Raw genomic sequence first — 20,028 nt, 5'->3', positions numbered from 1 at the left:
TCTATCTATTATCTATCTCCTATCTATCATCTATCTATCTATCTATCTATCTATCTATCTATCTATGTATGCTCTATCATCTATCTATTTATCTATCTATCTATCTATCTATCTATCTATCTATCTATGTTCTATCATCTATCTATGTAGCTATCTATCTCCTATCTATCTATCTATCTATCTATCTATCTATCTATCTCCTATCTATCTATCTATCTATCTCCTATCTATCTATCTATCTATCTATCTATCTATCTCCTATCTATCTATCTATCTATCTATCTATCTATCTATCTATCTCCTATCTATCTATCTATCTATCTATCTATCTCCTATCTCCTATCTATCTATCTATCTATCTATCTATCTATCTATCTATCTCCTATCTATCTATCTATCTATCTATCTATCTATCTATCTATCTATCTATCTCCTATCTATCTATTATCTATCTATCTGTCTCCTATCTATCTATCTATTCATCCATCCATCCATCCTTTTTAAATCCATTATCTATTAATCTGTGTATTTTCTATCTCTAAATCTATCATTCTCTATGTCTATCTGTATATCTAGTTGCTGGGCAGAACTCTCAGACTTCATAGGTAAGGGCAGTGCCAGACTTTCAGAGCTCCCCCCCCCCTCCTACTTTCTGCCCCTCCACCCTTTCTACCTTATTGGAGCGATTTAGCCCTGGCTCTGGCAGATCCAACACTCTGTGAATAATTTTCCAGCACCCCCTCCCTCTCCAGTGCCCTCTGCCCTCTCCCTCCCTATCTATCCCCGGCTTTTGCTATTGGAGAGTCCATAATGAGATAAGTGTGAGCTCACGGGCCCGCTATTTAACCCCTGCACCCAGGACTCAAGCAACAGATAGGGGCAGTTGGGAGACACAAGGCTAGGGAGATTGGCACCCAGGGGCAGAGCAGGCTTTGCCCAGGACTTGCATGGGGATCTGTGAAAAGGGAGAGGACAGGAGGAGCTGACCACAGTGTTGCCCACTCAGAGTAAGTTAGACTCCTGTGAACTCCTGTCTTGTACACCTTGTATGTCTGGACTTTGTCACTGTGTCATTCACTTTCTGTCACACTTTAGTGTGGTACAAATGCGTTCTGTCTGACTGTATCGCTCACATAATACTTTAAGCACTTACAATAGTCTTAACCCCTGAGATAAGTATACTCAGGTATATCAAGAAGTTGTGTATACAGATCTCAATAGGTAACTATCGGCCTACAGCGCAATAATCAATAAAGCTCATCGTGTTTGATTCCTGAAGACGGTGAATAATCTTGGTATAAACTACAGGAATAAAAAAATAGTCTGTTCATCAGGGTGTGAAGATCTGATGGATCATTATCAACCGCTGCTGGTTGTCTTATTTATTCTCTGTATCGTAGATGATGGACAATACTTAAACAGTTATGTAAATCTGTATATATATATATATATATATATATATATATATATATATATCGGCTGTATATCCAGTTTTGGATGTGTTTCACTTGTATGATATTGTGGACAGGTTGTATGAAAAGTAGAGTCATAAAGAATACTATTGGATGATGTGGGACATCAGTGATCACCCTCCTATACATTGATGGACAGGGGACATTTGTGCTGATGACTGTGGTGATTTTGGGGGTTTGATCTTTCATTTGTATGAACATTGCTTTTCTTTGCTTATAAAATGTAAGATTTATTGACTAATATCTCCCCCTCCTAATCTCTGTACTAGCGTCTATCCTCTACTGGGCTAAACTACATGACATCTGTAACCTTTAGGGGTCACATCTCCTCCCAATCCCCCACTCTCAGGCCTAGTCACTTTGCCATATTCTCCTTCTCTTTCCTCTTGTTCTCTATTCACCTTTGTAACGTATCATTCTTTACATCTACCTTAAGCTTTTTTGTTTTCTCACCTTTTTTTTTAGCTTGAACCACTTGTCAGATAGATTTTTTGGGGAATATGGTGACCTCTTTCCCCCTTCCCTTTCTATCTCTCCTCTTCCCCCAGCACTTGTGATAATGCCATAATAATAGAAATTGTTAAAATACTAAGGAAATAATGAAATCATGATTTGTTGGTGCCTTGAGGAATGGGGTTGTGAACCCCTGCACTAGAAGACTATGATTTGAAATGGCCAACCATGTGAGTTATCTAGAGCAGTTGGGCCTTTCGTTTAAGGGGTATTTAGGGGTACAAATGTCTAATAGGTAAAAGTGTTACTTCTGGAGACCCAACCTGTTAATACCCAAGACCAAGATGTTTTCATGTTTTGTACCTTCCCATCAAAGCACCCCCAGCAGTAGAACAGACTTTAGATCTGATCCGACTCTTTGACTCCTTATCCTGTCCATTCCATGTTTCTTATTTCCTAACAGAAGTGACTGGAATGTGTAACCTTCTTATGGCCATTTTAAATGAATATAGTTTAGATGGAAATGTCCATGAGCCTCGATGAACAAACATCAGTAATGAACGAATAGAATCCTGTTTATCAAGTAGAATGATATTACTATTTAGATATAAAACTGCAGGCACAGAAATCCATTGCTCTACTTATGCTGCATTTACACGGAGCGTTAATTCGCCTGATCGCACGATTAACGATTTTGAAAGAACGATGTGTTTTCTAGAACGATCAGCGTTTAGACGGAACGATATATCGCATTGCGATCGTTTTACGATCTCTTAATCCTATCTCACACACGGAACGATGTGCGAATTTTTTACGAACAATGATTTAAGAACATGTTGTAAGATCAAAATGAACGATTTTTCGCTCGTCGCTTGATCGTTCGCTTGTTTACATGCAACGGTTATCGCTCAAATGCGATCGTTATCGTGCCAATTCGCACGATAATCGTTCCATGTAAACGCAGCATTAGTTGGTGAATCACTTACTGCCAATTGCTTATTGTACATAGGTCTTTATATAATCCTAAGGCTGGGTTCACGCATAAAATGAAAAGGAGTCCATAAAAGAGGTATAAAAGAGGCTTGTTTTTTAATCTAATATTGTGTTCTATTAAAGCCTACAGAAAAGCGTCCATCAGTGCACACATTGTATATAAAACAGATGTAATTCCAATGTCAAAATTATCATGCACTGTGTACACTCACATCTGCTTCTCCATTAACTTTAATAGAATACATTATTAGTTCAAAATTGGACGATTTATTGGACTATTATTTTACAATAACGGCCATCACTAATGATCAGGAACAGTATTTAGGACCATGCTTCAACGCCCGTTATTTTGCCTAAAAAAGCCATTGTGTGAACATAGCCTAAGGCTGTTTTTTTATTATTTCATAGTGTGTGAGCCCAGCTTATAGCTGGCCTGATATACAAGTGCTGTCAAAAAGATTCCCTCAAATATCAATGACTCTTGGCAATCCCAATGGACATTAGATGTTTAGTATTTCCAGTTATGAAAAAGAAAAGAAAAATCACTGCTATATCTAAAGTGATGACCACATCTTAGTATGACCATTGACCACCATGTGTGACCAGCTTCCCATTGGATATAGGCCTATCACCATTATATTCACTCAGAATTATCATCATTTTTTCAGTGTTTTTGCCCACATCCATGTACTTTGTAATATAGTTATCAAGCTAATATGCCTGATCTTCTTTCCTTTCTATCCCTTTACATTTATACCATCATTTTCTCAACTCCATCTCAGGGATGAGCAATATTCTGTGCCACAGTACAAGATGAGTGCGGGAACTGTCAGACAGTATCACTCAAATCTGAACACTAAATCCGGGATAAGACGCGGCTCAGAGACGGAATTATCTGCACGTTATGGGACAAGTGAGGTCTTGAGATATATATCCTGGAGTGATCATTGGATAACCTCAGACTCTTGAGAGAATGTTAAGGCCTCAAACAGATGCTTGGATAATGCAATTGTTCATGAAGAGACATAAGCTTAGTACAGGGGCAATAAACGTGTTAATGGGTGAAGGGCAGACTTTTTCCAAAAACTGATATGGAACATCAAAATGGAGGAACTCATTCGTAATCCATTACAATAATCCAAGTTGTAAAACGTCTGCTCACTATATACAGCCAGCAAAATCACATGGCATGCTCCAGTTATGTTAGTAATAGAGATGAGCGAACCGGGTTCTTTCGGTATTTGATTAGCGGAGGCTGCTGAACTTGGATAAAGCCCTAAGGTTGCCTGGAAAACATGGATACAGCCAATGAATCCATGTTTTCCACATAGCCTTAGGGCTTTATCCAACTTCAGCAGCCACCGCTAATCAAATGCCGATCGTTCGGGTTCGGATCGACTCAAGCATGCTCGAGGTTCGCTCATCTCTAGTTAGTAATGATCCTACTACATTGTAGCTACAAACATGGAAAACTATGTTGTTCTCTTTTAAAGTGAATCTAACAGCAGGTTAGAGGTATCTAACCTGTTGCTAGATTCTAATAGAGCAGGGGACAGGGAGTCCAGCCATATCTTTATTCTGAAGGTCGGTTGCTGCAATGCTTATAAAACTTTATTTTTCTTAATATGTAAATAAGGTGGATTGGTGCACTAGGGGTGGTCTTGTAGCCCTTGTAGCTCCACCCTCCTGCAGCACGCCTCCATATGAATATTTATAATGGCCCTTTGCAGTGATGTTCTTCTCTGCTGCCACTCACTGCAGATCGCCATCATGAGTATTCAGTGAAGGTCACACTCCCTGATACCCATTTAAAATCTACCAGCAGGTTAGATCTGCTTAACCTGCTACTAGATTCACTTTAAAAAGGTTGTCTAAACCAGACAATCCCTGCCCTTACCACTTATTAGGGAATATCAATGTTATAGAGTTTACTCACTTTCCCTTCTATGTGCCATAACAGTGAACTGATACAAAAAGCGTTAGACCTGGCACAACCATGTTTTATATGACTGCCTATTCATTTGAATGGTCACAGTGTAATACAACAGTTCTCCAGTAGTGGCTGCTGCAGAGAAATTGTCCTCCTGCTGCGAGTATGTAAGTTCCGGCCCCATTAATCCCCCACCACCAGGAAGAGACTTACCTGCTCCACACTCCAGCCGCATCTGAGGCTCCCGGTCCCCATAGGTCCCGTGCAGCCAATCAGTGCACGGCCCCTCCAGGAGCCCCAGATGTGGCAGATCGTGGAGCAGGTAAAGTATCTTCCTGGTGGTGGGGGATTAATGGGGCCGGAACTTACATACTCGCAGCAGGAGGACAATCCCACTGTGAGTGTGTACTCACATTGAAAATGACAGGAGAGGTATCCACAGCGAATTTCACTGCGCACTTACATCGTGAAATCCGCTACGGATACGTTACATGTAAATCTAGCCGAAGTAAAAAAAAAAGTTGTCTACTTGACCACACCTTTTGTTCTAAGGCAATGATATCATTAAGGTCCCCATACACCTTAGCTTTTCATCGCTCTTGGTGAATTTAGACACCTGTATAAGCGGTAGGCACTCTCCCAATGATGATGTCGTGGAGACAGAGGTCAGGCAAAAAGGAAAATAAGTCCAATGTAAGAAATCTCGTAGCACTCCAGCTTATAAAATCATGATCCTTTATTATTCACGAACACGAATACATCCCAAAAACACACAAGATGTGTAGAGGACACCTTCCTTTTACAAGGTATGGACCAGAATCATTAATAAGCATCATTATGGTTGAGGGGTAAACCTACTCATTTACATTTCAAAAAGGAAAATCACTGCCTGACCCCTTAGTTCTGGGACAGATAATCTGCAGTCAGAGCTGTCTGGCTGCGGCTTACCGCTCCCCATAGAGAACACACGAATGTATGGCCATGCCAAATGTTCCTGTATATGGGAAGGACGGGAGGCAGTTGGGTGAGATAACTGATGGCCATCAGTTATTGAAGGTGTATGCCAATCTTAAAGCGAATGTACCATTAGGCTGTGGTGGCTGGAGAGGATGATGGCAGAGGGATGCTCAGTGTCTCTCCAGTGCCCGGTGTCCCTCAGTGTCCCCCTGCCATCATCCTCTCCAGCAGCCACAGCCCGCACAGCTCTGGGAGTCGGGTGGTGACATCACCATTTTATCCAGGAAGTGACATCACCATGTTATCAGGAAGTGAAGCCTTGATGCAGTAGTAAATGAGAAGGCCTGTCTCCAAAATGCTGACACTGTGAGATAGCTGTTAGGTCAAGGAGACACATGGTGCCTTTCATATATCCATCTGTGCTTCCAGAATATAGACAACTGTTTTTATTTTTCAGTGCAAAGTGTCAAAGAAGCTTTTCTGCGCTTTTGAAAAGTTGGGAGCTATAATGCTTCCTCTCTCTCCCTCCCTGCTTGATTCACACTTGGATGCTAAGTTCCAAACAGGTTCAGGTATGGGAGGTGGGGGCAAGGAGATATTACAGTTTGCTGAATTTCGTGAGCTCTAGAAAGCCTTGTTAACTCTTTGTACAATACATAAAAGCGTTTTTTATGTTCTAAAAGCACAGACAGATATATGAAAGCTTTACCTTTAAGGGTGCATTCACATGTACATGATCCGCAGCAGATCCTCAGCAGCTTTAATGGTGCAGATTTGATGCTGTGAATCCGCACCATCAAATCCACTGTGAAACGGTACATGTGAAGCTAAAGGGGTTTTCCAAATTAACATTACCTGTCCCCTATCTACAGGATAGGGCACAAGTATGAGATCGTGTACGCCTGTGGTGTGCTGCATCAGGGTGTGAATTGTCTGCATCTTAACTTGGATTAGGAATAAAGATATTGGTTTTCCCAGACTGCTATATATGACAAGTATGAGGTCGCAGGGGATCTGACCTCCATGCCCCCTGGGGATCTCTAGATCAGTGCCCTGACTCCATTGTTTTGAATGAAGCCGCAGGTCGATGTGAGACCACAGCTTCATTCATTCTCTATGGAGCCACCGGAAGGAGTGTACTGCGCTCTCTCCAGTGGCTCCATAGAGAATGAATGGAGCTGCAGCTCACGTGCCAAACTACACAATCTTATACGTGTCCCCTGTCCTGTGGATGGGGACAAGTGAATTTAAAGTGGAAAACCCCTTAAAGCGGAAGTCCCAAGAACACTAAAATCTTTAGGGTGGCAGGGGAATGAGAGAAAATAATAAACAAGTGAACTCACCCCTCCCTGTGCCTCCACTGTGCGGTTCTGGGTGCCGTTCACAGCAACCGGCTGTCAGCTTCTGCTAGAAACATACTCATCTCTTCCAGCAATAGCGTTACAGCCCGATTTCCCGCTCAGCCAGTCAGTGACTGGGGCAGCGTCAATTCTTTCAGCGGAGAGCGGCAGAGAGCCGAGGTGCACGCGAGGCATCACATTGACACACTGAGGCAGGTGGGATTCCGAGCGGAGTCCGTGGCGGGGGCTCTGCATGGAATTCTGCCTTTTTTACTCACTGTGAATGGGCCCTTACATATTAATGGGTCATTCTGAAGCCTAGAAAGACCCATCATTTGGGATGCTGGACCTGCTTCTTCTTCACGAAAATTATCAGTCATAATCTATAAATATAAATGGCCCTGGAGCTATATTAACATTACGCATTATTGCCTGACGCACTTCAGTGGTGTCAGTAAGAAACAATGATCTTCCACCAGGAGCGAAAAAGACTCCTCCCTTGCTTCAGGGATGATGGTTCTAATGGAAATGTCAATGAGATTATTGCAAATGACTGTTTAAACCTGTTTGTTGCTGGGGATTTTATCCGCCGGACTTTGTTTAGTAAAAAAAACTTGGCAATCCCTTATTGCTTTGTGTAATAGAGACAACGATCAGCCAATGACAACAATCATTGGCTGATCGGGTCTTTTGGTCCTGACCCAAAAATTTCAGCCACTGACTGTGCATCACTATGTGTAATAGCGATGCATGGCTGACAATTGTGTAAAAAAATATTACTGTATCCATACCTCTTCACGGTCCTTATGTTCTTCTACCCTCTACTCGCTTCCTGGAGCCGACGCTATAACAGTTTTGAGCAAATATCTTCTCTGTCTCAGCAAAGCCTTAGGCTCCTAATCGTGGATGTCTTCACATTTAAACTTTGCCAGGCCAGATTCACCACTGATTTTGGGTAAAAGAAAAAAAAATGCAACAAAATCTGTGCCACTATACAGCGTACAAACCTATTCTTACTAGAGATGAACGAACATCGGGAATTTTCAGGTTCGTTCGAACTCGAACCATTGGCTTTCCATTCAATTTGAGTGAAAAGCTGATGGTTTGAGTTCGAACGAACCGGAAAATTCCCGATGTGCGATCATCCCTAATTCTTACCCTCTTTTGGTTACCTAGTTTCTACGTAGAACAGATAAAATGTGTCTTTATATAATATTTGTGCAAAAGCAACAAATATTTAATCCAATGTTTCTCGGTTTGCTCTTTTGACAGATGGCGCTCTCAGATCTTCCCAGCACCCCACTAGCTCTTGAATACCTCAATGACTTTGACCTAATGAAGTTTGAGGTAAAGAGAGAGCCTCCTGAACCACGGACCAACCGTTTAGCCCCACCTCCATCTCTGGGCTCTACTCCATGCAGCAGTGTACCACCATCGCCAACATTCAGCGACCCCCCTGAGCCAGCAGGACAACCTCGTCCTAGCCTAGAAGAACTTTATTGGATGGCCGCACTGCAGCAGCAGATGGGTGGGGAAGGACTACCACTAACGCCAGAGGATGCTGTGGAGGTGTTGATGGGTGGCGGAGCACCATCTCTACAAGGGATGGAGGGGGGATACAGGACTGGGGGGCAGCATCCCCACAACACTCATCCTACTGGTTATTTGCTGAGTCCAGATGATATGAATGCACAGCAGCACCAGGTGAGCTGACCTTTAAGGTTAACTTGTTTTACTTTTTGACATGTTATATGGTCACTGTTTCAAACAATTTCCCTTTATTTGCTAAGGTGAGTCCTATCATATTTGTAAATCAATTTACTAAGAAAAAACCCAAACCTGAGAAACAAGCCCTAAGTGTTTTTCACTAAGTGTGTCACTACCATGCAATCTGCTGTCCACTGCCTGTTAGTGGAAGTCTATCTCTAGTAGCAGAGAGCCAAAGATAGATCACAGCTAATAGGGGCAGGGTTTAGGTAGTACCCTGCAATTCGTGAGCCTGTCTGCCTTCTGAAGATAGTCCACATGGTAGATGAAAGACATAAAGCCCTGGGTGGCTCTACTAAGTGTAAATACCAGTGTTCCCATTACAGTGTGTGCACAGTGCTGCCTCCTGAATGTAATCACTTCTTTCCCCACCCTTTAGTCGGCATGTTTATCATCATCATCATCATCAGCAGCAGTAGTAGTAGTTCACTGCTTAGAGTAACCCCTTCCTTACTGTACTGTTGCTGTTTCTTTCCTTTCTGCTCCAGTGCATCAAAAAAACCTTCTCCCCACACATTCCATCTGTAGTAGTGTACTTTAAATAATTCCCCGTACAGTGTCAGCATATTCAGTCATGAGTCAGGAGTAAGTGTTGTCCTATAAATGGCCAGAGAAGTAAAGGAAAGAAGCATCTGTGGGAGGACTGCTGGCACACAAACCCTTTGGTCCTGTCCCCTAAAATGAAGAGAATGCAATATAGCTGTTCTCCCTAGCAGCATTAAAGGTATTAAAATCACCATTTAAAGCAGTGTTACTCAACTCCCATCCTCATGGCCCACCAACAGATCATATTTGGAGGATATCCCATACACAGAATAACTGTGAGAACACACACATCATCTGTTAAATACTAAGGAAATCCTAAAAACATGACCTGTTGGTGGGTCTTAAAGGGAACCTGTCACCGCGGACGTGGGCACAGAGCCCACCCAACCCCCTGGTGCAGTCCCTGGAAACTTACCCTTTCTGGCGAGTCCCGCTCCTGGAGCCGGTCCCAGGACGAAGATATCAGCGCCCGAAGGGGTGCGTGCTGCAGAGATGAGTCCAATGCCCATAGAGAATGACAGCTCCATTCATTTTCTATGGGCATCTGACTCATCTCAGGTAATTTGCATACAGCGCACGCACGACTTCGGGCGCTGATATCTTCGTCCCATGACCGGCTCCAGTAGCGACACTCGCCGGAAAGGGTAAGTATCCGGGGGCTGCACCGGGGGGTCGGGCGGGCTCCGTGCCCGCGTCCCCGGTGGCAGGTTCCTTTAAAGGACCAGAGTTGAGAAAGTCTGATTTAAAAGATTAAGGTAACAAAACAGGTTTTTAATATAGTATGCTTTAAACATCCTTATTTGTTACATTACATGATGCTCCATTTGGCTTAGTCACCCGTATTAAAAAAAAAGTAAGTGCATGGAGTGTAATATTACAGGATAGATGGAGTGACTACAAAGGTGTGCTAGTTTGTCACACCTGAGTGATTATGCAGCATGTGAGGACATATGTGTGTGTGACGCCCTGTGTTGTTACTGTGTGTGACAGGATTTGTCAGAACAGTTATAGCCATAAAGCCGGACATGTCACTGATCACTTAATCAGCTAATAGTAAGAGACTGACAGGAGATAAAGGTGAAGACGTTCAGTTATCAGGAGGAAACAATGAGGGAGAGAAAATTGTTATGAAAGAACCCACAATTCATAGTAATATAGGCCATAAGCTGGGGGCACTGGGACATTAGAAATAGCAGTTCTAATATTATTAGGTAGCCATAACTCTAATATTATTAGGTAGCCATAACTGTAATATTATTAGGTAGCCATAACTCTAATATTATTAAGTAGCCATAACTCTGATAATATAACATGTTACCGCATTCAAGAATATATTGCTATCCTTCACTATACCTATATCTGGGGGTATTCTTAAAATGACGAGCAATGATTAAAAAAACAACTGACAGTGCCTGTGTTTTAAAATGGAAATGGATATGAAGCTTTTACCTTTCAGTTATTTGCCATTCTCACTTAAAACCACATCAGGTATATTCGCTTTAAGTATTGCACATGAATAGAATGGCGCCGGCATGGGGAAGCCGGTGCCATAGTCCTTTTTTTGAACCGCAGTCCGATTCCCGGCTGAACCACTGGAGGCGGGCTGGGAACCTTCGGTCCTCCAGCTGTTGCAAAACTACAATTCCCATCATGCCTGGACATCCAAGGCTAAAGCTGTGGTTTTGCAACAGCTGGAGGGCCGAAGGTTCCCCATCCCTGCTCTATTATACTGCCCACAGCAAGGATGGCATAACCAGCCTGACAGGGTCTCTTTAATCCCTCTTCCCAAGGCAAATGGGGAGCCTGTTGGTTAAACATCCTGACCTGTTTTGTGCTATTAGACCTAAATATATAATCCAGATAATTATTGTTATTGTAATTGTATTTGTAATTGTTCTACCCTTTATCCAACATTCCAAAATAATTTTTCTTTTAAATTAGATCACATAGTGGCTATGTTCACACATAGTATTTCCGTCAGTCTTTTTTCAACCAAAACCAGAAGTGGATTAAAAACACAAAAACAAACCAACAGACTGATGGAAATATTATGTGTGAACATAGCCAAACTGTGCCTTACAGTGTATCACAATGTCTGTGATCTTGCAAGATCTTTTTTTCTGTATTCTTTCATATAACACATTAACGTTGACTCCATACATGGATGATATGTATAATGTTTAAATAAAAGTACATTTTCTAATAATTTTTTTTTCTGCTGAATTAAGGTTTCATTAAAAAGCAATATGTACAGTACACACTATCTATATTTACACAATTTTAACTTTTCAGGGGATTATACAAGATTAGAAAAACAAAAAAGGCCCAGATGTACTAAACCCTTCTATGTGTAAACTTGGAGTATACAGTCTTCAAATGCGCTAGAATTCTCAGCTATTAGTTTGCATAAAGTGTGCTAGAATTTTGAGCCAGATTTTGATCACACACACATACTAGTAAATCTGGGCCACAATTTAGAAATAAATAAATAAAAATTTGCACAAAATTTGCACAAAAGCATAATAAATAAAAATTGCCTATAAGACTAGCCCAATTTTTCACCTAGAAGACGAATTAAGAACCAAAAATAGTGCGACTTTTTGACAAAAAAACTCAGGACTACTCCATTGATAAATTCCCCCCCATACTGTATCAGCAAATTAATGTTCAATTAATGTGATTTGTTACAGATAAAAAAGCTTTATTAAAGTTACAACCTTTATGAATTATTAGTTCAAAACAGCTCTGCTCTTTGTGGAATTAAATAGTATTATACAACTTTGTAATGTGTGTTATTTAAGTGAATAGCCCCCTTCCCCGTGTCCCCCCACCCCACCCCGGAAGTGTTGGTGCATTATACTTACGCTTTTGCTGTCGACCCCAGCCGCCATCTTGTCACAATGATGACATCTTCGGGAGGCCGCCCGAACTGCTCCAGACGTCCCTCATGCCGCCCCCCCCCCTCTGCCGCGTCAAAGTTAAACGCCGCACTACCCCTTTAAAACTAAGGCCCTATAATGAATTTATTACTAATAAAGTAAAGAAAATCAGTGATGGGAGATCAGTATAATCACACATCATTTGGTGCTGTGGTTCATCCAATGCAATAAAAATCCTCCATCAATGTGATTGCAAAATACAGAATACATCCTTATCATCAGGTCTAAACTCAGAGACACACATAGAAAAAATTAGAAATGGCATTGAAGTTATTGACAATCCTCTGATAAGCCAATTTCTTTAATAAGCAGTATAAGGCTAGATTCACACTATGTAAAAACAACAGCCATATTTCATAACAGCGGCCGTTACTGTGCAAACAATGGCCGTTATTTGAGAAATTATTATTGTTATGAAATGTGGGGGGAGATTTATCACACTGGTGTAAAGTGAAATTGGCTCAGTTGCCCCTAGCAACCAATCAGATTCCACCTTTCATTCCTCACAGACTCTTTGGAAAATGAAAGGTGGAATCTCATTGGTTGCTAGGGGCAACTGAGCCAGTTTCACTTTACACCATGTTTGATAAATCTCCCTGTTGTTTTTACATAGTGTGAACTTAGCCTGAGGGTATGTGCACACTACGGAATCCCGATAGATCACCCGTCGCGGATTCCGCAGCTCGCACCTGCACGCGGACTCTGGCGGATGAGCACATCTCCGCTGGTCCCATAGGTTTTATTCTATGTTTTGCCATATACCTCCGTCCACCAGAAGAATAAGTGGGTTCATTCTTTGGGCAAACGGCGGAATCTGGCAAACCACAGAATGAAGTCTTTGGGACCAGCAAAGATGCAAACATCTACCAGCGTCCGCAAGAGGGGGCCAGCTGCGGAAACTCTGGCAGGTGATCCGCCGCGATTCTGTAGTGTGCACCCTAAAAGGGCAAAATGAAAAAAAATCTCTATCTAATCCTGGCATATGAAAGATGGATTTTCCATTGATTGAAGAACATTCTTGAACATTAGGCAAATTATCTTAACAAGCAGTATTTCTCAGCAAGGCCCTGATAAGCCTGTGGAAAAGACCACCTGATCAGGGCCGTCTTACCCATTGGGCAGGGTAGTGTGTGTGTAGGGGGGGTCAGAAGTAAATGTACTGGCTAGGGGCGGGGTTGCAAAGATGGAGGAGGGTTTGATGGCGGCGGCCGTGGGGGGCCCAATTCGCACCTCTGTCCAGGGGCCCATAATGCTGTTAAGACGGCCCTGCACCTGATGCATATTTTGCATTAAACCATAGCAACCTTAAAGAGTTAAAGGGGTAGTCTAATATCAAGTAAAAGCATGCAGCATTGCTTACTTGTTTGGCCCAGTTCTGTATCAGTTTTTGGCATCCTCGCTCTGTACCTCCTGGTAGTATTTTCTGAGTTGCTCAGTACTACAAATCTCAGAATACATTGCTTTCCCTCAGCTGTTTATCAAAGCCCTGCTCCTGCCTGTCTGCTCCTCTTTCTGTAGCATCAATCATCAAAAGGCAGCATGCTGTAAATCCACCTTATTCAGCCGAAACATCCCAATGAAAATATATATGTATATGACAGGGAGATAGTGATTGAAACTTAAGACCATATAAAGCCAGAAATTAAAGAACTGCACCGCTTCCCATCAGGGGTGAATAACGCAAAAGAACGCTGAAGCCTGTACTATTAATTATAATACTATATTAGTAAGTTATATATCTTGGGGTAAAAGTTTTGTTCTAATACAAATTTCTAATCAAATGCAAACAAAATGGTAGTCAGATCACCTCCATGAGATGTTACATGAGCCCCGTAATGTGATACATTACCTTTTTGTTGAACTTTCTTATGACTGGGGGCTACTTGTTTTTTAACATGTGTTTGTATGTGCTCATTACACCATGATTAAGGGTATTGCACTCAAACATAACTTTTCATATGTTGCTGCCAATGGTGAGACTAACAATTCATTCCCTACTTGTTATTATCTATTCAGTCTCCTTCCCCCAGTTCTCAGCTGCTGCTTTCTGCTGAAGACACAAAAATCTGTGTGTAAGCTTTTCACTCTCCCATCCCCTCCCTTCTGAGACTGATGTTAACAAGTCCCTGGCAGGCTTTATCTGCAACATTGCAGCTTCTTTGTAATTTTGGGAGGGTTAATCTGAAGTCAAGTTGCTAACAAATCACTGCGATTAATCCTCCCAGCATGACAAAAAAAACTACAATGTTGCAGATAGAGCCAGTCAGGGACTTGTTTACATCAGCTGTCTCAGAAGGAAGGTGGAAGGGGGAGACAGACAGAAAAGCTTATACACAGATTTTTGTGTCTTCAGCAGAAAGCAGCAGCTCAGAAATGGGAAAAGGAGACTAAATAGATAATAACAAGTATGGAAGGAATTGTTAGTCTCACCATGGGCAACAACATATCAAAAGTTATGTTTGACTGGAATACCCCTTTAAGAATGCATGTGTGCAAAGCCTGTTGGTTGTTCTAACAACATGAGCTCTTATTTTTTTTTATATGAAATAAAGTATTCACCTTCTTATGGAAATTGAAGTTTTGTGACCGTCACTTTACAATTTTCTAACACCAGAATATCCCTTAGAAGACAGAAGGTAGCATCCAACTACTGATTTGTTGTGTTGTTTAGGGTAGATTTTGGACCTCTATTTGAGACCATTGCATTTAGCCTATAGTCACACTGATCACATCTAAATGTTGACCAACCAGGAAACTGTTAATGAACAATTACTTGACAACTAGAAGAAAATTTGATTAAGATTCACCTGAAAATAGCTTCATGAGAGCAGATTTCCAACTATGTATACAGAGAGACTGATGACCATTGATCTTTACATTATTAGGTAGTTAAGCTCAATTAGTCTTGTACAATAGATTGCCTTTATCCATTGAGTGATCTCTCCACTATCTCACTGCACATATAGTACATGACCATGACTATGCCCTTAACCTGTTCAGATTTATATCTTGTGCCTTCACCTAGATCAGGGCCTTAACTAGAAATGGCTGGGCCCCATAGCAAACTTTTGATTCCCCAACTGACCACAAACCCGTCAAGTATAGTCATAACCTTTAGCATTTAACCGCAAGTGCTCGTCAGGGGGACTTAAAGGGACATTTGTAGGACCAAGGAGGTCTGCTCGACCACCAGGTGCTTCAAATGATGATGGCTGATGGGACCCAATGTATTGCAGGAGTGGGTCAACAGGTTCCCTGATGTGGAAGACCCATAGCAGCCTCTATGGCTGCTTCGGCGGTAGTTACAGCCCTTGACCTAGGCCAACACTTTCCCAGAAAACAGTAATGTTAAATACATTAGGTAACCAGCGTTTCTTTATAGCTGTCATTTCTTTGCCCAATAGCTGTCACTCCCAATCTCCACAAAGACATGCACTCTCGTCTCGAGGAGCGAGATGCTGCCAGACCACCCTGATGGCATCTTTTGTATCTTAGAATAAATTGATCTGATCTGGCTTGAAAAATTGTTCTCAATCTATAATACACTGTTTAACAAAAGACGGACATGGCTCCAAAATATAATTGGACGATTATTAGATCACATCACAAGACATTAAAGCTCTGGAACAACTTTAAAGTTTCCAGGCAAAATTTATTGATGTCACATTATAAGAAAACACAGAAGAAGAGAATGAAGGGGCACAGGATAATGTATCTCAAACCAATGATGTACACCTTCCAGGGCCCAACCCAAGGTCCTCTAGTATAGCCAAATAACAAGATGCAAGGCAGCACTTCTACAGTGAATAAAAAGTAAAACAATATATAACGACTTTATCCTTTTAGCAATGTTGACACTCAGACTTTACCCCTGCCTGATTGGCACCACTGCTCTAAATCCAATGGACTCCTTCTTTTCCATATCCATCTCACTGTTACTGAGATAATGGGTTTGTCTTAATATGCTAATGAGCAGGTCTAGGGCACTGGGCGTCTAATTGATATTCCTCTATCCAAAGCCAGGAAAGAAATGCTTGCCACCAAGATAGGAACAGATTTTCAATCAGTAATAATGGCTTACAAATACTGGTTTAAAATAGTAATGTGTGAGGAACAGTCATGGCCATTAACTTAGTGTAGTCATCAGCTGAACACTTGTTCTGCTGACCTGCCATCTCTCACATATGTGTATGCTCTGCTCAGTGGAATGGGGCATGTTTACTGGACTGTATGTGGTAAAACTGGACACACCTCACCTGTTTTCCCAGAAGGATAGTTGGGAAGTCCCATATATAACAGATTGTCAGTGGATTCCACCTAACTCAATAGTATCCCTCAATCAGGGCCAGCTCCAGGATTTTGCGGGCCCTTGGCGACAGAGTCTCAGCGGGCCCCTCATCTATCTATCCACTATCATCATTCACACACTATGCACAATCACTTAAGACACCACTAATATACACAAACACACATTACTGACATGAATACTTACTGACACACATTACTGACACAGACACATTACTGACACAGACACTGACACACACATTACTGACACAGACACTGACACACACATTACTGACACAGACACTGACACACACATTACTGACACAGACACTGACACACACATTACTGACACAGACAGATTACTGACACACACATTACTGACACAGACACTGACACACATTACTGACACAGACACAGACACTTAGGGTCCTATTACACAGGACGATTATCGAGCGAAAAGTCGTTATATTGTTCAAATTTAAATGATAATCGTTCTGTGTAATTGCAGGCAATGATCGAAAAATCATTCGTATGTCGTTGATCGAGATCTGAACCTAAAATAATCGTTAATCGCTCGCTGATTGTTCGCTGTAATTCCACATTCGTTCGCTCACGTTCTGCATTTTTTCACTAATCGTTCAGTGTAATTGCACATTGTTCATTGTTTTGCTGGGATCAGAGGGAATAAATGATCATAGCAACGATCGTAACTAACGACTATCGTTCTGCATAATATGGTGAACGATTTCAGGATAACGATAAACAATCTCATTTGCGATTGTTTATCATTAGTGTGACACACGCATTACTGACACACACACATTACTGATACAGACACATTACTGACACAGACACTTAAGGCCCTATTCCACGGGCCGACTGACAGAAGCAAATGAGCGCTATTAGCCGCTCGCTACTGCTGCTATTCCGCGCGGCAGTAGCGAGCGGGTGAGTCTGGGGGGGGGGGGCCGCAGGGAGCTGTGGGGGGGCTGCCCGGGGGATCGCTGATTGTCTGGGCAGCCCATAGAATACAGCAGCGTCTGCTGCCGACGCTCCTATTCCATGAAGAGACAGCAGCAGATCGTTGCTGTATCAGTCGTTTGTCTTTCAACATGTTTGAAAGACAAACAACGCAACAATCAGCCGACATGAATGATATGGGATGATTGTTGCTGTCAATTCCACGGGACGATTATTGGCCGTAACGGCCGAATACGGCCCATAATCGTTCCGTGGAATAGGCCATTTACTGACATGTACATGACTGACACACTCAGTACTGACTGAGTGACACACATATTACTGATTGAGTGACACACAGACACTAATACACAAACACATACACACAGCACTTATAGATCCCTCTTCCTCTCTGTCCAGCTGATGTCCACACTGTAAGGTTGAGGACTTGCAGGTCATGTGATCAGGTCCTTAAACCTCTCTCTCTGTGCAGGTCCTGCTCTTTCCCTGTCTTATAATGTTCAGTCAGTGGGCTGAACATTACAGTACTTGGCCCCTCTCTCTCTCTGGGTCCCTGGAGGTTCTGTGGGCCCTGGCACTTGCCTGGGGAAGCCCAGTACTAATACCGGCCCTGCCCTCAACATTTATCATATGTCATTAGGCAGCTTTACTGTTGTCCTGGTTTCAGAAATGAAACATGAGAAATATCTGTTTGTTTTTTTTACAAATGGCATTTTCAAGCTTTTTTAAAGTGAATTACATAATATACTTTCAGGTATAAACAGGCATTATTCGGCACTATTCTAATGTTGTGTTTTTATCCCACAGATGTCTCCCCTGTCTGAACGTTTTTCTGATGAGCAATTGGTAGGAATGTCTGTCCGGGAGTTGAATCGCCAGCTCCGGGGTTTCAGTAAAGAAGAGGCTTTGCGGCTTAAGCAACGCAGGCGCACGTTGAAGAACCGAGGTTATGCCCAGTCCTGCCGGTATAAGCGGGTGCAGCAACGTCACGTCCTGGAGACAGAGAAGTGTCAGCTCTCTCGTCAACTCCAACAACTGCAGCAAGAAGTGGCTCGCGTGACGAGAGAGAGGGATGGCTGGCGAGCACGATATGAGAAACTGCTGAATGCAACAGGAGGGGGGGCTGGGGCGGATGTGCTAGGCGCAGGGGGAGACACAGGGCCTGGAGCTGAGCTCTTCCTGTGAAACTCAAGTGAAAAGACTGAATCCAACTTGAAAAGGTGTTAAGTCATGCAGGAGACTGTCCTGACCCTTTACAAAAGATACTTATTAAAAAATGCCCCTAAAGTGCAACGCAAAAGCACTAGAGCCTTTCACTGCCGTTTCTTCATTTCTCTGAGTATAAAAACCCAATTTATCTTGAGTTTATCATATTTATTTAGTCTCAGAGCTCATACACGCGGCACCCGCCATTGGCATCTATAGTCTGCCCCCCCAGGTAGTGCTTCCCATTGACGGAGAGCTTGTCATTGATTATACGACCACTGATAGGCTCACCCATTGAAGTCTGCACTTTTCAATGAAAAAAAAAAGTTAAAAAATCTCCTTCTCATGAGACCGCCACCTTCAGCTATCTAGCACCTATGTGAATTTGAGTGATGATGGACTGGCTGAGCCTGTCCTGTTCAGGGGCTCTCTTCTATCCATTTTCTATAGCATTCACCCCTATGCAAGGGAGCGGAAGAAGTTTCTGGTTTTATTTGAGGGAAACATTAAATTATTGCATTTTTAAGTGTGTGATTGTGAGTTTCAATAAAATGCAACACTTTGCGTCTCCTCTCCCTGCACATAAGGGGCAAAGCTAGCGTGTTACTAGGCAGATCTGGCTGTGTGTTGTGAACAGTTTTAAGAATTGTTTTTTTTTTCTTCCCATATTATTATTATTTTGTATTCGGAAAACAAAAATATAAAGGAAAAAATATATATTTAAAAATAGAGAAATAAAACATACAGAGTTTTTACAGCAGTACCTCTTGTTACCAGTTTATTGTGCTGTTGTTTCCATTTTATTTAAATATCTTTGAATGTTGTGAATATGGTGATAGCTGATTGGACGGGAAAGGCAGAGCAACATATTTTTCAATAAAAAAAATGCATTAAGTATTAGGCTATGTTCACACATGGTTAATATGATGATTTAACAATGTAATTTATTGGCAAATAACGGCCGTTATTTTATATTAACCAATAAGGCTTTTATTTGCCATTATAAATGAGGCTGTCCAATTAAAACCACTGTCATTTTGACAATGCGTGAACATAGCCTTAGGCCCTGTTCACACTACAGAATCCTGCCTTCAATGAGTTTGAACGGAGGGCTCGCGAGCCTCAGCTCTCTACGCCTCCCCACTTAGAGATTGAAGTCA

General features: G+C 42.1%; 1 protein-coding gene across 1 annotated transcript; it reads left to right on the top strand.

The window, feature by feature from the left end:
* Positions 1 to 820: 820 nt before the first annotated feature.
* On the top strand, positions 821 to 19,628 carry NRL (neural retina leucine zipper). Its single transcript, XM_069964199.1, has 3 exons — positions 821 to 1,007; positions 8,418 to 8,849; positions 18,470 to 19,628. Exons 2-3 carry the CDS (start codon positions 8,418 to 8,420, stop codon positions 18,845 to 18,847), a joined length of 810 nt encoding a protein of 269 aa, XP_069820300.1. The 5' UTR covers positions 821 to 1,007; the 3' UTR covers positions 18,848 to 19,628.
* The last annotated feature ends 400 nt before the right edge of the window (positions 19,629 to 20,028 follow it).

The sequence above is a fragment of the Dendropsophus ebraccatus genome, chromosome 3 (genome assembly GCF_027789765.1).
Source record: "Dendropsophus ebraccatus isolate aDenEbr1 chromosome 3, aDenEbr1.pat, whole genome shotgun sequence".
Lineage (NCBI taxonomy): Eukaryota > Metazoa > Chordata > Amphibia > Anura > Hylidae > Dendropsophus > Dendropsophus ebraccatus.
Note: the sequence above shows the minus strand (reverse complement) of the source record. Positions and strands in the feature narration are given on the sequence as shown.